We start from the raw sequence: 23,867 nt of genomic DNA, 5'->3' as shown, positions 1-23,867 counted from the left end.
CTTTAAAAAAAAATATTTTTAATGATAACCTTATGAATTGACTAGTTTTTCTAGAAAGTCAATAAGCCTGCCAGGGAAGTCTGTCTATGAATATAACAGTTGTGTAGAGTTGATTAGGAAGCTCAAGATTTGCTTGCGAAGACTGATGGCCCTTTTCTTAGTCATTGTTCCAGTGGGGCACAGCCATGTCAACACACAGTGAACAAAGTGCCTCGCACTGCAAGGCTGACATTAACAGCACGTGCCTTCTTGTAGCCCGCCCTGCCTGCAGCTGTCCTGCCTCCCGTGCTTTGATCCGGTTTCAAAGTTGTGACACAATGAGAGAGTCAGGTGGATGCAGGCTATCAATGTCAGGAACGCGACTGCTTTCTGCAACCAGGTTTCAATAATTCAGTCTTCTCTTGTAAGGTGTTTAACGAAGGGGGGGTGTGGCATTGGGAGAACGATTTGCAGGAGCTGTGGAACAAATACTTCAGAGAAAAGATCCCAGCACTAAGATGTTAAGGTAGGAAAATGCTGATGTTGAGGCCAGCCTGGGCTACAATGGGAGATCTTGCCTCAAGATACTAGAAAAAGGGCAGGCTGTATAATTCAGAGGGGGAAACACTTGAACAGACTTAAGGATCCAAGTGTAATCTCTGGAACCCAACAGTAGGAAGGCAAAAAAAAATCCATAAATTCCTGAAAACTGACCTCTGTCCTACACATGTGCCTGTGTACATACACACATACACACACGCACACACAAATAATGTCAGAAGGGGGTATGAAGGGAAAGAGGAAGGCAGGAAGCTTCTTACACTATAGATTTTAAAGGCAGTGTATGTACATGTGTTCCTCATGGTCTAGGATACATAGACACTCTGGATCAAATCCCCAAGCATCTCCTATGCTGTCATAAACCTGCACCATTCGCAAACCGAAGCATAAATGTTAGTACCTATCTGATACATGGGACCAGAAGGAAGCTAACCATATACATCTATAGGAAACCATACTTGAAACGCTAAGTGATCCAAGCACCTGCCGAGGCTCTGGGTCAGGGTGAGCTTTATCTTGAGCTCAGTTGCAGCCGTGCACGGGGATTGGAAAAAATAAAGACAAAATGTGGTGGGCACTATGTCTGGTAATTGTAAAAAGGAATGAGCTCCCGTCGGCAACTAAAGTCTGGTTCTCGGAGTTATCGAAAAGGCTCTCTCTCACTTGTTAGCATCTGAAATAATTATGCCAGCAATCTGGCCTACTTTCTGCACGCTGCTTCTACCAACTGGCTAGACAGCTACCTTCTCTAATTAAATTAACCTCCTCCACAGTCCACAGAACTGCGTGTCTATTTTCCTCAAAAAGGATCCCGTGTCCTACGAGATAGGGACAGTTCCAATAGCTTGTCATCGATTAGGACGTAGGCTCACAGCTCATGAACCCGTTAGGAAAGTAAGCACATTTTCTGTTCACTGGACAGACGTTGCCATGAAGGTCACAGGACCTGGTTTTCATACGGGAGCTGCCAGAGGTGAGTGAGCCCATCCAACCAATGCCTGTGGCACCTTTAAAGAAACCCTTTAAAAGAAAATCAGCGCTGGGAGGTGACCTGATAAAAAAAGGTGCTTACTACACAAGCGTGAGGACCAGAGTTCGGCTCCCCTAAACCCATTAAAAAAAAAAAAAAAGCAGGCTGGATATGACAGCACAGGCTTGTAAGCTCTGGGGAAGCAAGAACAGGAAGAGCACAAGCCAGCCAAACCAGCCAATCAGTGGACTCCACATTGAGTGAGAGAGAAATGGTCTCAACTAATAACAACACTCCATAGTGCCCAACTGCAACTAGCACCTTTATAACACAGCTCCGATGCCCAAGACTCAGGGAACATCACAGACGAAGGGATGGGGGGGTATAAAAGTATAAAAGCCAGAGGACCAAGCTGTCTGCTGAGGGAGTTTCCTGTGTGTGACAGGAAAGCCGCATCCATGAAGTCTCAACAGTTTGGCCATCTAAACAATAACAGCATAGTGACACCCGTTTACATGCCAAGGCAGATAGAGGGGACCTTCCAGGCCCCGCCCCTAGAGGAAGAACTGCAGACCATTAGCAGCTGCTGACAGAGGGAGCATCCATCTTCTCCAAGAGGAGCATACATATGTAATAATTAAATACGATGTCATAAATCTGAGAGGAAATGGGGAGGCATGGGAGGAGTCGGAAGGGAGGGGTGGAAACTATGTAAATATATCACGCACATATGAAGTTCTCAAAACTATTCGAATTGAAAAAAAAGTCCCACTTACAGCCAAAGACTCCACAGTCTTATTTTTCACACCCTGACTAGCCATGGGTCTCTGTATAAATCTACTTGTCTACTGCAAGGAGAAACTTCTCCTTATCTTCTTCTTCTCTATGAGTATAACTTAGGGGACAGTTTGATATTATGTTCACTTAGTAGAATAATTGTGCCCCACTATTCCCCACTAGTCTAGGAACTAGAAAGTCATGAGGCTTTGGGCCAGGTAGCAGTACCAGGTATAAGTCCTGTTTTATGGAGGGATCTGTAAATCCAATCAGAAAGTACTTGGTTACACCTAAGACGTTTCTGCCATTGTCTCACTAGAGGAATAGCTTGTCAGGTTTGTCATTATTATAGTTCATGGGGTTCACAGTTGAGTAAGATTGTTGAATACTTTCTGATGGTTTAGCATAAGTAGAACCTTCTAGCAGTTTAAAAGCTACTCAGGGTGCTGGGGATTTAGCTCAGTGGTTAGAGCGCTTACCTAGGAAGCGCAAGGCCCTGGGTTCGGTCCCCAGCTCTGAAAAAAAGAACCCCCCAAAAAAATAAATAAATAAATAAATAAAAGCTACTCGGTAAGGAGGGAGCTTCCAGGTCAGTACCAGATCAACTTCTCTATCTTACATGACCCAATTACGTCTTGTCTCCAGCTACTGGGTCTTTTCAAAAAGTTCTGGGGATAACCGAGAACAATAGATATAGCCTGTAATATTTGGGGGCAATTGGGGTCCCAACTGAGCAACAATTCAAAAAAAAGGTAACTTATATGTGCCACCAAACATTTTATGTGCTAGCCTATGATGTCTGGAGAGGCCTTGTCCCACACATTCTCCCACAAGGGTCAGATATTTTTGTGTGAAAGGGGACAGAAAGGTTGTACAAGACAAAAGTACTAAACTTCTACAGCAATAAGTTATTTGTTGGACATTAAATGCAGGGCTGTTCTCTGGCCCAGTACATACACATGCTGGTTCATATTCTTTCCCTGCCCCCATTAAATTGGCTTAAAAAAACATATACAATATATTTTGATCACAGTGTTTGTCCTTTTCTAACTCCTCTTCCTAGATCTCCCACCTCCTTACCCACCGAACTCCACGTTCTTTCTCTCCCAAAACAAACAAAACCCAAAACAACATGGAGTCTATCTTGTGTTGGCCAACACTCCTAGATACAGGGCCTGCTGAGAAGTGTGACTCTCCATTGTTAAAAAACTGGGTTTCCCTTTCCTAGCAGGTCTATCAACTGTGATTAGCTTCTTGGTTAGGAGCGGGACTCTAGATTCCCTTCCCTTTCTCTGTGCTGGGAGTTTTGTCTGGCTTGAACTTGTGTGTGTCATGTGCCTGCTGTCACAAACACATACTCTTTAAAAGACATTTTAACAAGTAGGGAGATGACTTCATGGATTATAGAGACTGGCATGCAAATGTGAGGCCCAGAGTTCAGATCCCAGCAGCCACATAAAAGTCAGGTGGTCAGGTGGGAGTGGTGGCCTGCCTATAATCCCATCACTCTGGAGACAGAGACAAGGGATCCTGAGGGTAAGACCAGCTGGACTCCATGGGCTTCAGGTTCGACAAAAGAAAAAATGGGAAGCAACTTAAGAAGACAACTGATGTCAGTCTCTTGCCTCTACATGCATGACAGACACTGTGCCCATGCCCATGAGAACACACACAAACACAAGCATGTACACCAACCACACAACACATTCACACCCCAAAATATATTTAGGAAGACAAATTTTTAAATTCTAATAATATTTTGGATGCATACTTTCTGAAACATCAGAAGAGATAAAACAAAGAGGCATATCCTCCATACTCTTATAAAAGAGGAAATAAAGCAATCGTTTCTCCAGCTCTAACTCTTCCATACACTCTCTGGGTTTGGTGGTAGATGAGGACATAGACATTCTATTCAATAGTGAAGGTATACTATCTAATGTGTACTCATGGTGGTGAGACTACATGGCTGTTTATGGGTGTAGCTTCGGATGTTACTAAGAGACACGATTTCACAGCAAACTTCCTGATCCTCCAGCTCTTAAGACCATTCTGCCCTTTCTGTAATGTTTCCTGAGACCAAGAATAACACCAATAGACGTGCCAAGGTGGATGAGAAAAGGCCTACAAGTCCCCCCACACACACACTCACACATAACACACACACACACACACACACACACACACACACACACACACACACACACACTGTAGGCAACTCAGGAAAGCTAGGAAATGGAGAGGTGGCCTTGCCCCAGAAAACACATCAATTGGCTGTCCAGTACCAAATTGTCAACCCTGAAAACATACGTACAAGCAACATTATATAGAATGAGCAGGTTATGTTTAGAAATATATATATATATTTATGCATTAACAATGTAATATATATACATACATACATACATATACATATATATATACACATACATATGGGTTTAAAAAAAGAGATGTTGTAATTATATTGTAATATCAAAATACAAAAAAAAGATATAAAACATTGAGGCATCATATAAAAAACCCAGGCTCTACAGCACCCATTTGGAGTGGCTCTTTAACTGTACAGAAGTTCACTTGTATATCTTTGGGTCTGATTAATTTCATTGTGCAATTTTTTACAACCTTTTTATAATAAAACTTAAAATATATATCAAGAGAATAAATCATAGAACAAGATGAATAAAAGTTATGATATAATAGTAAGAATAAATATAATGAATTATACCACCAATAAAACCCCTCAGGTCAACAATACTCACATTTTGTTTTTAAGTGTCTCAGGTAAAAACAAAGTATCGGCTGGGCATGAATGAACCATGCACATAACCCTAGGGCTCAAGAAATGGGGGCATCTACCTTGGGATCCATCCCGTGCACAAACACCAAACCCCGACACTATTGCTGATGCCAGGATGTGCTTGAGACAGAAGCGTCACATGGCTGCCCTCTGAGAGGCTCTGCCAACATCTGACTGAGACAGATGCAGATACTCACATTCAATCATTGAACTGAGCCTGGGGACTCCAATGGAAGAGTTAGGGGAAAGACTAACTTCCTGTGGGATTGTAACCCCATAGGAAGAACAACAGTATCAACTAACCAGACCCTCCCAGGGACTAAGTCACAACCAAAGAGCTGGTCCATGGCTCCCACTACTTATGTAGCAGAGGACTGCCTTGTCTGGCCTTAGCGGAAGGGGAGGCCCTAGGTCCTGTGGAGGCTTGATGCCCCAGAGAAGGGAGATGTTAGAAAGGTGAGGTAAGAGTGGGTGGGTGGGGCTGGAGAGATGGCTCAGCGGTTAAGAGCACCGACTGTTCTTCCAGAGGTCCTGAGTTCAATTCCCAGCAACCACATGGTGGCTCAAAACCATCTGTAATGAGATCCGATGCCCTCTTCTGGTGTATCTGAAGACAGCAACAGTGTACTTATATATAAATGAATAAATCTTAAAAAAAAAAAAAAAAGAGTGGGTGGGTGGAGGAACACCCTTTTTGAGACAAAGGGAAGGGGGGATGGGATGGGGATTTAGTAGAGAGGGGACTAGGAAAGGGGACAACATTTGAAATGTAAATAAATAATTACTAAAAAAAAAAAGGAAGAAGGGAGGAGAGGGAGGAGAGGGAAGGAGGGAGGAGAGGGAAGGAGGGAGGAGAGGGAAGGAGGGAGGAGAGGGAGAGGAGGGACAGAAGGAGGGATGGAGGGAGGGAGGGAGGGAGAGGGAGAGGGAGAGGGAGAGGGAGAGAGAGAGAGAGAGAGATTAAAAAAATGGGGGCAGGAACATCAGGAGTTCCAAGCCATCTGAGATACACAGTGATTGTAAGACCAATTCGAACTACATGAGAGCGTCTCTCAAAAAAATGAACAACCAAAAACCTTAAAACAAAGTATCTCGAAGTTGAAAGAATGAGTAAAGAGAAAGGGTGCTGTGTAGTAGACAGAACCTCAATTCTAACCGAGGCAGGTGGATGTCTATATGAGTTTGAGACCAGCCTGGTCTATATAATAGAGAGACCCTAGCTCAAAGTTAAGCACACAAACAGAATGAGTAAAGAGGTGGTGGATGAGAACCATAAGAAGGCAAAAGTCACAAACTCAGAAACATACAGGGAAACAAGATTTATGGTGAATGCATTAAATTCTCTTTTAAAGGTTTTACTTAATCTGGTCAGGGTCAGCCAGGATAATTCGTCTTTTGATTGATGTAAAGTAGGTTGATTTGGAACCTTAGTAATCTATGTAGACCCTTTACCTGTGTCATATAATATATAACCTGATCACAGAAGTGCCCATCAAGGAGGGAGAAAGGATCATACACAACTTGTGTTTCTAGCATCAGGAGTTAGAGACCACCTTGGGCTTTTAACTACTGTAGTCTGTGGTATTGAATTCTTCTTTTCCATAAAAGTACATTAAGCAACAGTGTGTGGAGATGTAAAAAAAAAGAATTCTTTAAAATAGGACAGAGTTAATAATGCACAAAATATTAAATATTTTTATATGTTATATAGTTTGTATATTAAATCGAAATGGTGTCATTAACGAGATTGATTTGAAAGAAATGCTGGAAGTGTAGAGCATGAACATTAGTGAAGTTCTCTAGAGGGACAGAAGAAGGTCTAGCTAGTCCAGCAATGACTGTCTACCAGGGGAAAGGCCAAGCATCCAAGCTCAGTCCACAAGGCTAGAGGTCTCGGTTGGCCTTCAGTAGACACTGGGATCCCAAAGAAGTAGTAGTCTCTAATCCCAAGGAAGGAATGAACTCACTAATGAGAGCCAGAGCAAGTGGGCCAAGAAAGCAGGTTTCCTTCTTCCATGCCCTTTATACAAACAGAAGGTGTGGTCCAGATTAAAGGGGGATCTGCCCGACTCAAAGACCAGGATTAGAAGTAGGACTCCCTACTTCAGATGATTTAATTAAGAAAAAAAAATCCCTCACAGATGTGTGCAGTCACTTGGGTTTTAATAATCCAGATGTGAGGTTGACAAGCAAGCATAGCCATTTGACAAACCCAGATGTTTAGTTATAAAGCTAAAACTCTCCACCCAAAGTGATGTAAAACTGCAGAGTTTGCAAACAGCACACAGGCCATGGGTTCTTCCTGGAGGAGAGCAAAGCGGGAAAGAAAAGATTAGCTGGGGCCTGAGAGATAGCTTAGTGGTTAAGAGCACTGACTGCTCTTCCAGAGGTCCTGAGTTCAAATCCCAGCACCCACATGGTGGCTCACAACCATCTGTCATGAGATCTGATGCCTTCTTCTGGTGTGTCTGAAGACAGTTACGGTGTACTTAAATATAAGAAAGAGACGGGGGGGGGGGGGGACAGGAAGGAAAAGGAAAAAAAAGAAAAGGTTAGCTGAAAAAAATCTCAGTAATGTGGCCTTGTAAAAATTGTTGTATGGGTGCTGGAGAGATGGCTCAGCAGCTCAGAGCGCTGGCTGCTCTTCCAAAAATCCTGAGTTCAATTCCCAACAACCACATGGTGGCTCACAGCCATCTATAATGGGATCTGATGCCCTCTTCTGGCATGCAGGTGTCCTTGCAGATACAGCATTCATATACATTAAATAAATAAATATATTTAAAAATCGTTGTGTGCGTGTGCACACATATCTATGTGCACATATGTGTAGGTGTCTGTGAAAACCCATAGAGGACACTGAATTCCCCTTGGAGCTTGAGTTACAGGTGGTCACAAGACGTCAAACAAGGGTGCCGGGAACCGAGCTCCAATCCTCTGCAAGAGCAGTACGGGCCCTTTACCATTGAACTCTCTCTCCGGCACCCAGTATAGAAGTTTAACTCATCTTTTAAATAGTTATCCAAAGAAGAGAGCCCTATCACAATTCCAACTTAGTAGCAATGGAAATTCCTTCTACCGGAGATTGGAGGAGGATCAGCATTTAAGCCCAAAAGTTAGGGAAATGAGGCAAACACAATTAAGGCTTAACCAAATAAATGAACAAACATAAAACAAAACAAAACAAACATCTGAGCTGGGGGGAGGGGCGTGAAATCAGTGTGGCGGGATGTGTGCCCAGCATGAGCCTGGGCTCTGTCCCTAACACTGCAGTATTTTTTTTTTTCTTTCAATGAAACAAAAATTAAACCAGATGTTACTGTTTTTTCCTTGGGCTAATTCTGCAGGAGACAGAGTCACGTAGTCTTCCCTTGCACTTCAGGTCTGTTGTAATAAACAGGTATTTAGACAAGGTCTCACTGTAGCCCTGGCTGTCCTGCAACTTCCTATGTAGACCAGGCTAGCCTCTAACTCACAGAAATCTACCCGCCTCTGCCTCCTGCGTGCTGGGATTAAAGGCATTAGCTACCATTCCCTTCACGTATCAAGTTTCAGATTAAAAATTGATTAGAGGTAAGCTAACAAGTAAGAAATGGAATGCCAATTTTTTTTTTTACATTATCCGCAGAGTGCCAGTTAGCAATAGGCTATTTCTCCAATATCTTGAAATGAATCAAACATCTGTTGTCAATATCTCAGCTGGATATGGAAGCACACATCTATAATCCTGGCACACGGAAGGTGCAGGCAGACAGATCTGGAGTTCAAGGTCATCCCTCAGCTATGTAACAACTTTAAGGCCAACTTGAGTTTTAGGAGACAGGGTCTCATAACATAAAATGACGAGGCAAAAATATTTTGGTATATAAAATATATATTCTTGCTTAATCTTAATGCCCTGCACTTTTAAAGTCCCCTTTTCTCCTTAATTAACAATGACGACTTCTGTGTGTTGAACTGGATCTTTCTGAGAGCCTGTTATTGGGTGCCTGGTAACTCTGGATACACATTCTCATGAATTTTCCTTGCTTTGCTTTTATAAATAACTCTGTAGGACTGTGCTTGGTTTGCTAATCTTTCTGTATCTTCCTAAAAGGAGAATCACTTAGGAGCACGGCTTGGTTATTCTGAATTCTGCTCAGTCTTGGCAAGCTATCCATTTAAAATGTAAAGGTGGCTCAATGGCTAAGAGCACTGGCTTCTCTTTCAGAGGTCATGAGTTCAATTCCCATGCAACCACAACCCTCTGTGATAGGATCTGATGCCTTCCTCTGGTGTGTCTGAAGATGCTACAATGTACTCATATACATTTGATAGATAGATACAATTTTTTTAAAAAATGGTGCAAATTTTCTTTTCAGAATGAATGAACCCTTTTCTCCAAATCTCACCAATACTGGGTAATTCCCAGTATTGCCAGGGTGTTACACAGAACCATAATGGCTCAAAACAGGCTATCCAAGGGATAGAGCTCGTTGAATGAAAAGGAGGGATGACTTTTGCATTTAATTAGAATAAAGTCATCCAGTGTATTAAACCTGGACATCGCTGCACACAATGCCAATAAAGCCCCAAAGGAAACTAAAAAATTGGGGGAAGAGGGGGTTTGGTTTGACCACACAGCAAGGTGGACCAAGAACGGAGCAAGGATTTGAAGGGTGACACGGAAGTTTCTGTCTGTGGGCACAACTCTGGACCCTCTAGAGGCGGGTTCCCAACCTTCCTAATGCTACAGTCTTTTCATACAGTTCCTCATGTTGTGGTGACTCCCAGTCACAAAACTATTTTTATTGCTACTTCATAACTGTAATGTTGCTAGTGTTATGGATCACAATGTGAAATAAGTATCTGTGTTTCCTGATGGTTTTAGGTGACCCCTGTGAAAGATTTGGGGTTGCAATCCACAGGTTGCTCTAGGCAACAAAGTTCCCTTTTGTGACCATGGCCCGGCCTCCTAGGAGGGAAAACCTGCTGCAGAGGAGGCTGAGAAGCTAAGAGCAGCTAGCTAAGCTCCAAGAGGACTAGCGTTTGGCTCTCAGAAGCCACCCTGGCATCTCGTAACTGCCTGTAACTCTGACTTCAGGAAATCTAATGCTCCCTTTCTGACTGTCACAGAGAACGACACCCATGTTCCCCTATCCACACACACACACACACACACACACACACACAAGTTAAAATGGAAATAAATAGTTTTGAAAGGAAACACAGTTCAATGGCGGAGTATTTGCCAGGCACGCTTGAAGCCCAGGGATCCATTTGAGAAGGTAAAAATAAATAAACATAACAGTGATAACCAGGCATGAGAGAGTGGCCTTTAGGCTAGTGCACTACCTCATAAGGAAGCTAGAAAGAAATTTAAGAGAGATAGAGTCACTGTCAAAGGTGAAATTCCAAGGAAAAGATTTGCATAGGCACAGGACTGCCTGGCCTGCCCTCTGAGATCAACAACTTTGGCTTTTTCCTGCGGATAGCTTCCAGTGTGAGTAAAGGAGAGAAGAGGTACGAATCCCTGTTTATCGTACTCAATTAAACCGGCCCTTTTATTTTACAAATATACGCCCTTCACAATGGCTCCCCAGATCATGTTGGGAACCAGTGTCTCCTGCTTGTTACATAAGTACTCTGAGGCTGAACCACATCCGGTCTGCATCAAAGCTTTCGATGTTTCTGTTGCTGACTAGGTCCAAGTCATACTTGTAACTTTGATTTTTTTCAAAACCTATTTTCAATGATGGTTCTTAAAGGCTTCAACCTCCCTTGTAGCCCACCACCCACCAGGGGTAGTGGGAAAGAGGCTGGGGGAATGGACCTGTTTAGAAAGGTTCTTTGGAGCAACTCCCACCTGTGTCGTCTGGAAATCGGCAGTGCAGTTCACAGGTCAGCAGGCAGCAGCAGCTCTATCCACTCACAAACACCTCAGGGATGCACCAGCAGTCCAGTTTGGTAGAGTTGGGATAGCAACGGCCGCGACTCGATCTAGCAGAGACAGCCAGGCCTCGAGTCAGCAGGAGGGACCCAGGGATCACCAGGAGAAGTTCTCGGCTGTGCCTCTCTCAGGGAGTCGAAGATCAGCGAAGACTGGAGACCCACAAGCATTGCACAGCTAGATGTACCAGCAAGCCAAGCTCTGTCTCTGTCACTCTGTGGAGTCCTATATAATCTCCAAACATCACGTGTCCTCCACGGCTCTTCCCTCAGCAAGTGCGGATGTCTCAGCTGACGTCACTCTGCCACTCCGCCTGCGTCCTTGGCAAAAAACTGTAGCACACCATCAGAAGTTTTTTGATGCTTTTCTCTCTATGGAGTCCCCACAAATGCAGCTCAACTACGAAATGTAAGGCAAATCAATACATGAGTGTTGTTAGCAAAGAGTCGCTCATCACCTGTCCTTTCACGTGCTTACTTTAGCAGAACATCTTTTCACCTGTGTCTGCTTCAGGAAACACTCCTTCACGTGTTTGCCCCAACGAAACACCTTTCCCCTTTACATGCTAGTCATTTTCTTCACGTAACCTGCTCCCGTTCAGCAGATGATGATGCCATACTCGGTATTTAAAACTTTGCTTTTCCTTCCCCCCACCCCCAATCTTACATTTTAAAGTGAAATCTAATCTTACCCTACAAACAGTCTTTCCTTGTGCCAAATTTCATGGGCAATGCCCATGGATACTACGTGGAACCAACAAGCAAGCCTTGGGTTCTGTCCGAATAAAACAGAGACAAGGGCTGGGTTTGAACCGCTTAAGTTGGACCTGGAGACATACACCACGAATCCTAGTGCTCAAGAGACAAAGGTGGGAGGACCAGAAATTAAAGGTCATCCTTGAAAACAAAATGAGTTCAAGGCGGGCCTGAACTACTTGGGAACCTGTCTCAAACAAAAGAGGGCTGCGGAGAGCGGAGAAGAGGAGAGAAGAAGGGGGGGGGGGGACAAAACAAAAAACAAAACAACAACAACAAAAAAAAAAAACAGAATTGAATCAATCCTGTTCAAGATGCTCAGCTTCAGCGGTTAACTTTGGAAATTCCTCCCCCTACTGGTTGCCTGAAGTCCTGTCTTTCTATTTTACACAAAGCATCAAGCCAGAGTTTGAGTGTGACATGTTTTTTTCTGAGTTAACAAAAAGCCTGCTAGGAATAAATGCACACATATAAATCACCTCAAATTCCCATAATCAAGAAATCTAGGGGTTGGGGATTTAGCTCAGTGGTAGAGCGCTTGCCTAGGAAGCGCAAGGCCCTGTGTTCGGTCCCCAGCTCCAAAAAAAAAAAAAAAAAGAAAAAAGAAATCTATAATAGAGAAAAATATTATTATCATTTTTATTATATAAATTACTTGAGCAATGGATATGTTTCTTAATGCTGCTTAGCAACCCCTGTATAAATGCTTATACAGGCAGTAATTCAACAAAATTTAGTTACGCAGAAAAAAAACCCTTTGTTACATACTTCCCACAAATTAGTATAGAAATCAAATTATTTTAAATTAAATATTTTATTCAGTGCTTTGGGCATTTTAATTATTAAATGCCATTGATAAGTTTTACTCAAATAGAATAATAAATCTAAAAATTAGATTATCCCACTAAAACTAAGAAGTCTTATAGTCAAAGAACAGATGTTCGGCTACCCAAGTGTCTAGAATTTGCACTTGCTTTGTTTTTGCTTTTGTTTGTTGTTTTGGTTTGGGTTGGTTTGGCTTTTGGAACAGGGTTTCTCTTTGTGTAGCCCTAGCTGACCTAGAATTCATTCTGTAGATCAGGCTGGCCTTGAACTCACAGAGATGCTCCTGCCTCTGTTTCCTGGGTTCTGGGGTTAAAGGTGTGCTCCACCATCATTCAGCTAGAATGTTCTTTTAAGTCCTGTCAAAGCATGGATTCCAAGATGGGCACAAAATTAATTAGTTATTTTCCAAATTGTGGTACCTCACGCCTGTACTCCCAGCATTCTGGAGGCTGAGGCAAGGGGTTGCAAGGAGTTAGAAGGCTAAGCTACATAGCAGGACCCTACTGAAAATAATCTTAAAAGAAACCTTAAAAGAAAAGAAAAATCAAAAGACTGAACACCAAGGGAAAACAAGGGAACCCCATTTCACAGTTTTCATAATGGCGTCATCCATGATGGGACCCAGACTTGAGCACCCAAACAAAAGAGAGACCATACTTCATACTGAGGCTTCTTCTCTGAGCTTTTCCTAGCTGGAAAGATTCTGCTCTGCAGGAAGGTCCGCTTTTCTCTTAGCCTTTTGCTAACCAATCACCCTTTGCTTCAGTCCCATTAGAATTCCTTCCTACTCCCTATTCAAATCGCTGTGTGGTGATGGGCTCTTGGCTGGCAGCTGACTGGCACTGACATTCATTTAGTCCCAGTTCCACAAATAATTAAAAGTTTCATGTTTATCAAACCCTTATAACATGGCCCACTGGTCATATGGGTTACTGAGTCTCATGCTATAAACAGCTCTTCAGAAAAAAAAATCATGATATTAAAAAGTGGACAATAGGGGTTGGGGATTTAGCTCAGGGGTAGAGCGCTTGCCTAGCAAGCGCAAGGCCCTGGGTTCGGTCCTCAGCTCCGAAAAAAAAAAAAAGTGGACAATGGGCCTGGAGAGAGGTCTGTCCAGTTTAAGCATGTTCCCATGCCCTCCCCTATCACTCTCTGCCTTATTCCTTTGAGGCAAGATCTCAGGAACACCAACTTCTCAAGACAAAGGTGTCTAGGTATTGCCCCTTCAATAGCCACACATTTTTGTCCCAACCTTATAGATCAGGTGCTTTTAAAAAAAAAAAAATGTCACGGCAAATTCCCCCAAGTCACTCCCCTGCTGCTGCTGGTAAAGCCCTTACTTAGGTGCAGCATTCCTCTCTGAGTGGCCACACTTGTTCCCCATTACCCGTCCTTTCTCCTAAGAATAAGCTGTTTAATTCTAACTCATTTTGGCAGTTTGAGAATGGTGTGGTGAACATCAGGACCAAAAGCTGGGGAAGAAAGGGTTTATTTGGCTTACAAATCTACATTGTACTCCATCACTGAGGGAGGCCAGGACAGGAACTCAAATGGGAAGAACCCGGAGGCAGGAGCTGCTGCACATCCCATCGCTTGTCTCCATGGCTTGCTCAGTCTTCCTTCTTATAGAACCCAGAACAGCTGTCTGCAGTTGTACCACCCACATCAGTCACCAGTTTTAAAAATGATCTGCAGGCTTACCTACAGTCCAATCTTATAAGAGGTATTTTCTCGATTGGGGTTCCCTCCTCTCAGATGACTGTAACCTGTATTAAGTTGACATGAAATTAGCCAGCGCAATAATCGTTAAGTATTATCACAATATTTGACTCTTGTAGATTCCTTATATAGCCCTGGGAATACTAAGTCACACTAATACCACTAATGAGCTTATTAATTTAACGTAGCAAAGTGTATTAAGATATCAGTATCTGAGAGGCTGCATATAGATGAAAAGACAAAAACCATACACAAAGGTGATAAGCAAGAAACAGGCACTGTGCTTGGAGGACTGGGCCCGCTTGGAAATTCTGGTGAATCAGATGCAGTTTCACAAGGGACAACCACGTCCTAAGCCCACAGGATTCTCTCTAGGGGCCTTGGTAATGGGAGTTCATTAGAATTCTCAAGAGTGATGCCGAATGTCTCACAGATGTAGCTTAAATGGGTGCGTACACAGTGTCCAGGAACTCGTACTCAGCATCGCACACGTTGTTATACTATGCTGCGATACGTTACGTTACCGAATATGCCACAATTTATGATTAAAACGTACAACAGAAGAACCAGAGAGACGGCGCGTAACTAGGAACCACTCACAAAGAAACACCACCGCCCGCCCGACCCCCCAAGACAAACGCGCCGGAGAGGCGGGGTTTCCGCTTCCGGCGACGGATTGTTGACGCCCGCTGCTGCTGTGGTGGCGACCGAGCGGTTGGGGAGGGGCTGACGAGAGCGGGCGACGGCGCAGTGACAGGCGGCGCGGAGGGTGCCTCCGGGGCGACGATGGCAGAGGGGCCCGAGGAAGCCCGGAGCCGCCCTCCCGGGCAGGACGGCGGTAGCGAGGACCACGAGCCGGTCCCTTCCGGACCAGGCTCTCCCTCCTCCTCCTCCGCCGCCGCCCCCCGGCCCCCGGCTCTCACGACCGTCGCCTCGGCGGTGCCGGAGCCGGAGCCGCAGTGCGAGCTCCGGAAGCGCCGGGAGACGGGCGCAGAGCCTCAGGAGCCGGGGGGCTGCGAGGCGTCGGACGGGCCGGGGCGGCTGAGCGCGCGCGAGTACTCGCGGCAGGTGCACGAATGGCTGTGGCAATCCTACTGCGGCTACCTCACCTGGCACAGCGGCCTGGCCGCCCTCCCCGCCTACTGCGGCCCGCCTCCCGCCGCCCCTCAGCCCGCAGCCCCGCCGCCGCCCCCGCCGCCGCCGCAGCTCGCTTACTACAACCCCTTCTACTTCCTAAGCGCTGCGGCGCCAGGGCCGGGGGCGGCCACGAGCGCCGGCGCCACCCCGACAGCCGTCGCGGGCCTGACGGCCCGGGCCCCGCACGTGCAGGCATCTGCCCGGGCGGTCCCTGTGACCAGGGTGGGCTCTGCAGCCCCTGCACGGACGGCGAGCGACACCGGGCGGCAGGCAGGTGAGAACGGGGTTGAGGTGGGTGCGTAGAACATCGGAGGGATAGAGTAGAGGATTTTATTCATCTGCCTCCACTTCCTATGTGTAGGATTACTGGTGGCCCGCGGGTTCTTTTTTTAAATTACTGCTACCCCTACCACCATTTTTTTTTTGGAAGGATCTCATCTTGTGGTCTAGGCTAACCTTAACTCAGTGTATAGGCCAGGCTAGCCTCAAACTTGCAATAAGACTTCTGTGCAGCCTATAGGCTCTTACTACATTCCTGTGCTAGCCAAAGGGGTCTGTCGAAGGATCTTGAAATATGTAACTGGGGAACTGCTACTACCATTGACAGTTCCCACGTACATCTGCTATGGTTTGCCCAGGCCCTAAATTCTAAAAAAAAAAAAAAAAAAAAAAAAAAGTACAATGCTGATTGTTCTTCCCTTAAGACCTGGCACTACCAATAGATTCCCTTAATCCTGACACTAGTAGCCCTTCTTGTATATAGAGAGACGTATGCTTATCAAACCATTCTCTCGGTGATCTCCATGCTCTGGACAAGATCCAAAGCTAAACTTAGGTGGCAAGCGCACTGTTGGAGGATTGAGATTAGAATACGAGAAATCACCAAGTTGGGCTGTATAAGGACAGTGGGACTGAAAGGCGATTGACATTATAAATGAGAACTTTTGACTGGGCCCAAGCCTTGAATATCATCTAGTAATCAATTCTGTGTAGTTATGAGTCCTAGCAAACTGTAGGAAAATTTACAGCCACTCTGCCGAGCCTGGGCCCGGAATGCTGGGATGACTGGCATAGCTTGCCACGTCCAGCTCGTTATTAGACATTTTAGGAACATGTTCTCTTGATGGGATCATTGCTGTTGGCTGATTCAAGGCTATCATTTTTTAAAAATTAAGTTGGACCTTGACTTTACTTTGCCCCTTCATTATCTGACTTGGTTCTTAAGCTTGTGTGAGAGATTCCTTTCCCTTTTCTTCCCGATTTACAGGTAGAGAGTATGTCATTCCATCCTTGGCCCACAGATTTATGGCAGAGATGGTGGATTTCTTTATTCTCTTCTTTATAAAAGCGACCATTGTCCTGAGCATCATGCATCTCAGTGGGATAAAGTAAGTTAAGAACAGTCACTGTTAAGTAGCTGGGGCTGCTACTTAGGGATCTTGTTTTGTAAATTCTGCACATGCCCATGAGTAATTCTGAGTGATGGATGTCCAAGGCTAAGATGTCTCCATGAAATCTGTACCAGTTGTATTTGTTCCCTTATTTATTGTTTTAAAGTGTATTTATGTGTAGCCAAGAGGTCTGCTTTGGGTGTCTTCTACTCTCTGCTGTGTTTTTTGAGGTAGGGTCTCTCACTTAACCTGGAGCTTGACATTTCAGCTGGACTGGCTGGCCATCAAGTCCCCCAATCCACTGCTCCCCCATCCCAATGCTACATAGGTACATAGGTGTCCTGGGACCCACTCAGGGACTGACCTTCTTCGTAAAGCACTTTACCCACTGAGCTGTCACTACCAGCCCCTTGTTGGTTTTAAGGAAGAAACAAAGGAGGAACCTCAATATGTTGTTTAAGATCTATGGGAAAGAGGTAAGAGGAGTGAGGCTTTGGTGGTACACTCCTTTAATTCCAGCACCCAGGAGGCAGTGGCAGGCAGATCCCAGTTCAAGGCCAGCCAGAGGTACAATTAAATACTGTCTCAAAAGAGATTTTAATAGGTAAAAGGAGCCTTTAGACCTGGCTTGTTTTTTGTTAACCATTCTCTTGGGCCTGGAATGTATTAGTTTCCTTCTCATTGGCCTATGAAGTCTCTACCATGAAAGCACAAAGAGCTTCAGTGGTTAAGAGTACTCACTGCTTGTCAGTTCCCATGTCAGGCAGCTCATCGCTGCCTTTAACTCCAGCTCTAGCTTCTGCACATGCGTGGCATACATTTGTAATAAACAGAGACACACACATTTTCAAAGTACAAAGAGCCTGTGGTAGGCAGACTGTTGGTGATCAATTTCAGTGGGGTTGCTTAGAGTTGAGCACATTCTAATGCAAAGTTTGGCATTTACTTGAAAACCTCAAGTCTTAGGATAATGCCTGTTCCCACTTGCTAAGCATTTTCAATGAGACACTAATTTGGGTTTATGAGAAGATGTCAGAATCGAAAAGAAGATAGAAAAGTCAAGATACAAAGTGGTGTTAACCTTGGATCTTCAACAGGCATTGGGTGGTCCCTGCCTGTCCTACCCTAACACTTAGCCTTTACTATGGTTTTTCTTTTACATTTTATTTGGCAGTCAGAACACAGTTGCAGAACCTGACCTCCCAGCCTAACATTCTATTTCATCACACAGTTTAACAGACGCCACGTTACTAATCAGTCTCCTCACTGTGAACTTGCTCCAAGGCTTTCTCTCCTGCCAGGAGCTTCTCCCACCTGGTCTGCCTGCCTTCTCGTCATCCTTTGGACTGTGTTGTGTACCTAGGAAGGCTGCACAAGAGTCTCTGTGACTGGTCTGCTTTCTGTGGTGCTCTGGCTGCCATCCCAGTCTACTTCTGATCTGTTTTTCCTTGCTAGCTTAGAAACTCAGTGGGATCTGAGACTTTGGTATCCCCTCGCTGTGCTAGTGTAAGCACCATGGTCAAAAGCAACTCTGAGCAGTTTATTCCACCTCACAGCGTGTAGTCCATCACTGAGGGGTCAGCGCAGGACCCTGCACACAGGAACTGATTCAGAGGCCATGGAGGAGTGCTGCTCTTCAGACTTGCCTACGGGCCAATGTGATGGAGATATTTTTCTTAATGTGGTTTCCCAGATAACCTGGGCTTATTTTAGGTTGACAAACCAGTCCCTGTCGTGTCAAAAGGGCTGGCGTCCTACTTGTGATGCTTTCCCTGAGTTACAAACGTGCCCCACAATCAGAACCTTTTGCTTTTATTTACTGAGGTTACTGCTATTTGTTGAGTGGAATAATGGTGAGAGCCCAACAGCTTAGAATTCCATTTAAAATATATGGTCTAATTAAGGGAAAATGGTACAACTGACCCAGAAACAAATTCTTTATAACCCCAACCCCTTCTTTCTGTGCAGGGACATCTCTAAGTTTGCCATGCACTATATAATAGAAGAGATTGATGAAGACACATCAATGGAAGACCTGCAGAAAATGATGATTGTGGCACTTATATACAGGTTGTTAGTTTGTTTCTATGAGGTAAGCTGCTGACTAGAACAAATAACTGTTTTAGTGGTATAATTTTAAATTATCTACTAGGGAAAAAAAGTAATGACAATTTACAAATTTTTTAAACATGTCTTCGTATTTGTATTTTTTCATAATTTTTAAAATTGACATTTTCAGGTTTAAAAAAAGCCATAAATACTAAATTTTGGGGGGAAAAAAAGTACATTTCATAATTGTCTTGTTATACATTTCAGTTTTAGAAATAAAATTACATTCATAAGCAAATTTTGGTTCAGATATACATTATGAACGTATGGATGTATGTGTGCATATATGTATGTATGCATGCATCGTGCATGGAAGCCAGCCCACTGAGCTATATCCAAGTCTCTCTTCTTTTTGAGAGCCTGAGGTCTGTGTCAGTTCCTGAAAGGAACTCCTGAAAGGAACTCGTGCATCTCAGCTTACCTAGATGGAATTGCAGGTCTTGTGCCACCAGACCCAGCCTTTATTGAGTGTTTGTTTGCTGAGGCAGGGCCTCATAATGTACCCTGACATGATCTCAACCTTGACAGCTATCTTTCCATAGTCTGGAGTTCTGAGATGGCAGGCATGTGCTAAGCCATCTTCATGGTTAAGTTTCTAGTATTCTATATAATTAGCACACCCAGTGTACCTTTTTTTCTTTTTGATAGCCCTGTTTGGCCTGAACCTCACTGTATGCCAGACTGACTTTGAACTCACAAAGATCCCAAGTGCTGGGACTAAAGAAAAATGTGTGCCAGCATACCTAGCATCATTCTTCGAAAGCACAAAGGGATTTGTTGGAAGAATGTTCAAAACTCTTTAAAATTGGCATAGTAAATTATTTCCAATTATCCTTTTTTCCTTAGATAATTTGCATTTGGGGAGCAGGGGGAGCTACCCCAGGGAAGTTCCTGCTAGGGCTTCGAGTTGTGACATGTGACACATCAGTACTCATTGCTCCAAGTCGGGTTTTAGTGATTCCTTCCTCAAATGTTAGCATCACAACGTAAGTCCTTTGTTTAGCTTAATCTACTTCACCCTTGCAAAGAGATTACAGCTGTCATCTTCCACTGCATAACTGCCAGTCGACTCGACGGCGGCATGTAAGATCCTGCTGCGTGCTGACTTGATGCTGTGTGAAGCTTGTGAAAGTGCACCGGTTTCCATTCTCGTTATCTCTCCTACATTTCCTGAGACTGAGCCTGCATTAAATGCACAGGGTTGTGTTCACTGTGCCCAAAATTACAGGCTGGTAGTTTTTTAAAATAGTTTTTTTTCATAGCATACACTGTAATATCTCCTGTCTTTCCCTTGCTACCTTTGGCGTACATTTTCAAAATCGTTCTTATGAACTATGTCACAATGGTAAGATATTGGTGTTCTCTGGCTCTGTGGATTACCTGGTCTCAAACCACTTTGTTAAATAGCAGGCCTGCTGCAGTGGTACTCTGCCTCCAGCTCTTAGAGCTGTAGAGCGGTAACGCCCAGTCTTCATTGCCAGCCTTGGCGTGCAGCTCCACTGAGGGTGCAGTGGTGATGGAAGTTGGGGAGGAGAGTGGACAGTGATCAGTTGAATCAAATCATTCCAGTTACAGAATGATTCAAGGGAAAGAAAACAAGAGAGAGGAGGCTAGGTTTTGCTGACATTGACACTTGTAAATTGCCTTACAACTTTGGTGTTTTAATTCTGGCTACTTCTTCTAATGACCAATAATGGTTAGTGTTTATTGAGCATTTCTCAAATACCAGGCACATTAGTAACTTAACACAGCATTTTGATCTCATTTTCATAGTTGTGGAGCGTAAATAGTAATTAGAAACCAACCAGTCTGGATTCAGAGTGCACACTGTCAGCCAGCCACTGACAGGCAGGAATCTAACATTGTTAGGGTAATTCTGTTTTGAGCTATTGTTGAAAGCTTCTAGGACTTCTTTTAATTACTGGAGCCCGTACAGGAACTGGTTATGTTTCCGGTAAGATAGAAAGTAGGACTGCAGTAAGCATACTCAGTTCAGAAGATTCTAGAAACCCATTGGAATTCATAACTGTGGAAAAGGTAAGCAAAGAGATATTCTTTCCTTCTGACAACTGTTACGCTGTTTCCTCGTTGGTGTTTAGATGTTTACTAACAACCATGTATATCAAAAAGCTCTAGTCTTCTATATAGCTTTCTTTAGAATAGAACAGGCAGTTGGACTATATTGTTTGAAAACGTGTGTAGACATCTGACTTGCTGCTTCTGCTTGTTTCCTTTAGGTCCACCATTCGAGCTTTGATCAAGAATTTTTCTATTGCTTCTTTTTTCCCTGCTTTCATCACATTGCTGTTTTTTCAGCATAATCGAACAGCCTATGACATTGTAGCAGGAACCATTGTGGTAAAAAGAAATGGGGTCAGATGATGCCCCAAAACCCTGAATTCCACTCTTAGGAATAATGACAAGACTAAATTATGTATCAAGGCCAACATTATCTCTGCGTTACATTAGCTGATGATTTAAAAATTAAAGCAGTCACTCTGGTGTGGTGCAGGGGACTGTTCTGAAAGTGTTGACTGTACTTAAATGTCAAGGAACTTTTCCGGAAGGAAAAACTATTAAATTCAAGTGTTAAATATTTATAGGACAACAAAAGTTTCATAATCAATATATAGGTAAATACATACTTTAACATTTAAGATAACCAAAATTTGCTGGAAGCATTTTCAGCTTTAAATTCTCTAAATCAAACTTTAAATTTTGGCTTATCCTAGCGTGATTGAGAAATATCCAATTGTGTTTTATAAACACCTGCAGAACTCCCTCAACTCTTCTTACAGACCCTGCTGCTTATGAGCATTGAGAAAGAGCATCAACTCAATAACCCACTTACTCCCTGGGAGAAGAGGGAACGTGAGGAAGACCTAGGAGTCCCTCATCCCACACTTCCAGGATAGTCTAGTTTGGTGCAGTAGTGGCGGGATATTTCAGTTTCTTACTGCTTATGTATTTGGAGGCAAGATTTTCATGATGATGAAAATGTACTGAGTCATATATCATTGATATTTTAAAAAGGTAAGTTAGTGATTGCCTTCTGGGGGGGAGGGGTTCATTGTAAATTCACATACCCTAAAATCCAACCATAAATACGTGGGAGGAATATCCATCGAACATTCCCAGTGTGTGTTCTCCAGCGTTCTGAATGTACCTGTAGATTCTCTATGTACAGCAAATCCCTAATGCACTGCTATGTTCTCTACAGTGCCATAACTGTAAAACATCAGGTGTTAGAGTGTATTTTGTGACTAACTTAAATACTACCAGGTTCCCATTATGAACTGTTGTTTCATCATCTGTGGACTTTAGCTTCTTTGAGCTCATCTTGGTTGTAGTATCATTGTACTTTGCTCTCTGTTGGAGAAACAATTGGGTTTATGTCTGTGTGCTTTTGTTATGTCACAGTCAGCTAGCTGTACCAAATGTTAGTTTAAAACTTTACTTCTTACTCATTGTTGCATCTGATTTTCCCAAAAAACACTAAATTGTATTGCACAAGAGAGCAGTCTTTGTTCCTGGGTTTTAAACAGCAAGAGCATGCCATGTGTTGTTATATCAATCTTAAGTGAGCTTTTTTTTTTTGACATTTAAAACTGTGAAAATGCATTTAATGTCTAGATAACTTTTAAATATCTCCTAATAGCTCATTGTTCATCAACCATGGTTTCTTCTGGTAAATAATTTTATTTAAATAAAACTTCACAGGAAGCCTACTATTTGTCAAGAGCAGTACATAGAGCATGTACTTGTGGCTCTGGCAAGACTTTAAAAAGCTCTTCTTACTCCACACTACAAATCAGGAAGCTGCTGCGAACGCCTGCCACTGAACCTGCACTGACACAATTCAAGTTGAAATGCGCTTCACCCACACAGCTCTGGAGTACTGATTATTGTTTCTACTCCAATTATTGTAGTTTTCACTGAGGATATTTTTATTTATACAGTAAAATAAGTAGTTAAATTTGTTATAAATACTGCAGTTTGCTAGACAAGTTCTTTAGATCCAGCTGTGGATTCAAGCTGTGCCATATAGGATGTAATAAAGTATTGCTTTGCCTCCACAATAGCACCTCAATCTGGTGTAAGGAGAAAGGGAATCTGGCACTTTTTTCCTCATAGGGTTATGTAATGGAGCATGTGAATGAAGAATTTACAGAAATACTAATTTCCTGTGTCAAAGTGTAATTCTCATGCTGAAGCTGTATCCTAAAAGGGCAAAATGAAGTTGAGAAATGAAGACATTCTTCATGAGCATGCCCTAACCCGAAACATCAGGACTGGAGTCTTGCTGCCGCATTGCCATTTAGTTTAAATAGCTGGCACGTGATTAAGGCACTGAGTCTCAGTACTCACCGCTGAGTGTGTTCTGAAGTAGGATATTCTACACTCTGGGTAACAGCACGATGAGCAGCCTTACTGAGTATTCTTCGTGACCGTAACAAACACATGCCCCTTCAGTGTTCACTGCTTGCTCCTGCCTACAAAGCACGTACTCCATTGCCATGCCTGACCAGTGACTGTTTCACTGTAGTACACGTCTGTTTCTGGCAAGGAGGAGAAAGGAGTTGAAATTTTGCATTTGCAATTTGGGTTTCTGAAGGAAGATGGGGCATTAAACTTTCATTATCTCTTTGAGGACAATGCCTAGATTAACAGTATTCCTAAACTCTCGACAGGTACTGGTTCAGCTCCTTGTCATCCTCCATTTGCATAACCAAAGACCAAAGTCCTGACTCGTGCCTGGCTGGTATGCGTAGGTTTCCTTGTAGTTCACTATAGTAGGACTTGCCCTGCAAACAGTATCTAATGGCTCACGTATAATAAACAAAACATTCTATTTTTAATATTTGTATGTCACCAGTTTGTACTTTATGTCTCAATAAATACTTAATCAGTGTCAAGA

General features: G+C 43.5%; 1 protein-coding gene and 1 long non-coding RNA gene across 5 annotated transcripts in view; one reads left to right on the top strand and one right to left on the bottom strand.

The window, feature by feature from the left end:
- Positions 1–14,972, bottom strand: part of LOC120097854 (uncharacterized) — a 19,029-nt gene extending 4,057 nt beyond the window's left edge. Inside the window, exons 1-3 of one of the 3 annotated variants that reach the window (XR_010059108.1) lie at positions 14,913–14,972; positions 14,295–14,359; positions 10,930–11,412 (exon numbers count right to left, since the gene is read on the bottom strand). This is a non-coding gene — a long non-coding RNA (uncharacterized LOC120097854). Of the gene's footprint in view, positions 1–10,599; positions 11,413–14,294 lie in introns of those variants that run through there. The other 2 variants (XR_005495685.2, XR_010059107.1) reach the window with 2 other exon arrangements.
- Fam8a1 (family with sequence similarity 8, member A1) lies at positions 14,965–23,867 on the top strand. Of its 2 annotated transcripts, NM_001305175.1 has the most exons (5): positions 14,998–15,723; positions 16,717–16,837; positions 18,809–18,932; positions 19,796–19,935; positions 21,187–23,867. In NM_001305175.1, the coding sequence occupies exons 1-5, from the start codon at positions 15,099–15,101 to the stop codon at positions 21,329–21,331; spliced, it is 1,155 nt and encodes a 384-aa protein (NP_001292104.1). In that variant the 5' UTR covers positions 14,998–15,098; the 3' UTR covers positions 21,332–23,867. The 2 variants fall into 2 exon arrangements, with proteins under 2 accessions (XP_008769782.1, NP_001292104.1); XM_008771560.4 differs by lacking the exon at positions 19,796–19,935 and having other exon boundaries at positions 14,965–15,723; positions 21,187–23,865.

This window comes from Rattus norvegicus, chromosome 17, assembly GCF_036323735.1.
Source record: "Rattus norvegicus strain BN/NHsdMcwi chromosome 17, GRCr8, whole genome shotgun sequence".
NCBI lineage: Eukaryota > Metazoa > Chordata > Mammalia > Rodentia > Muridae > Rattus > Rattus norvegicus.
This window is presented reverse-complemented; position numbering and strand designations above follow the sequence as displayed.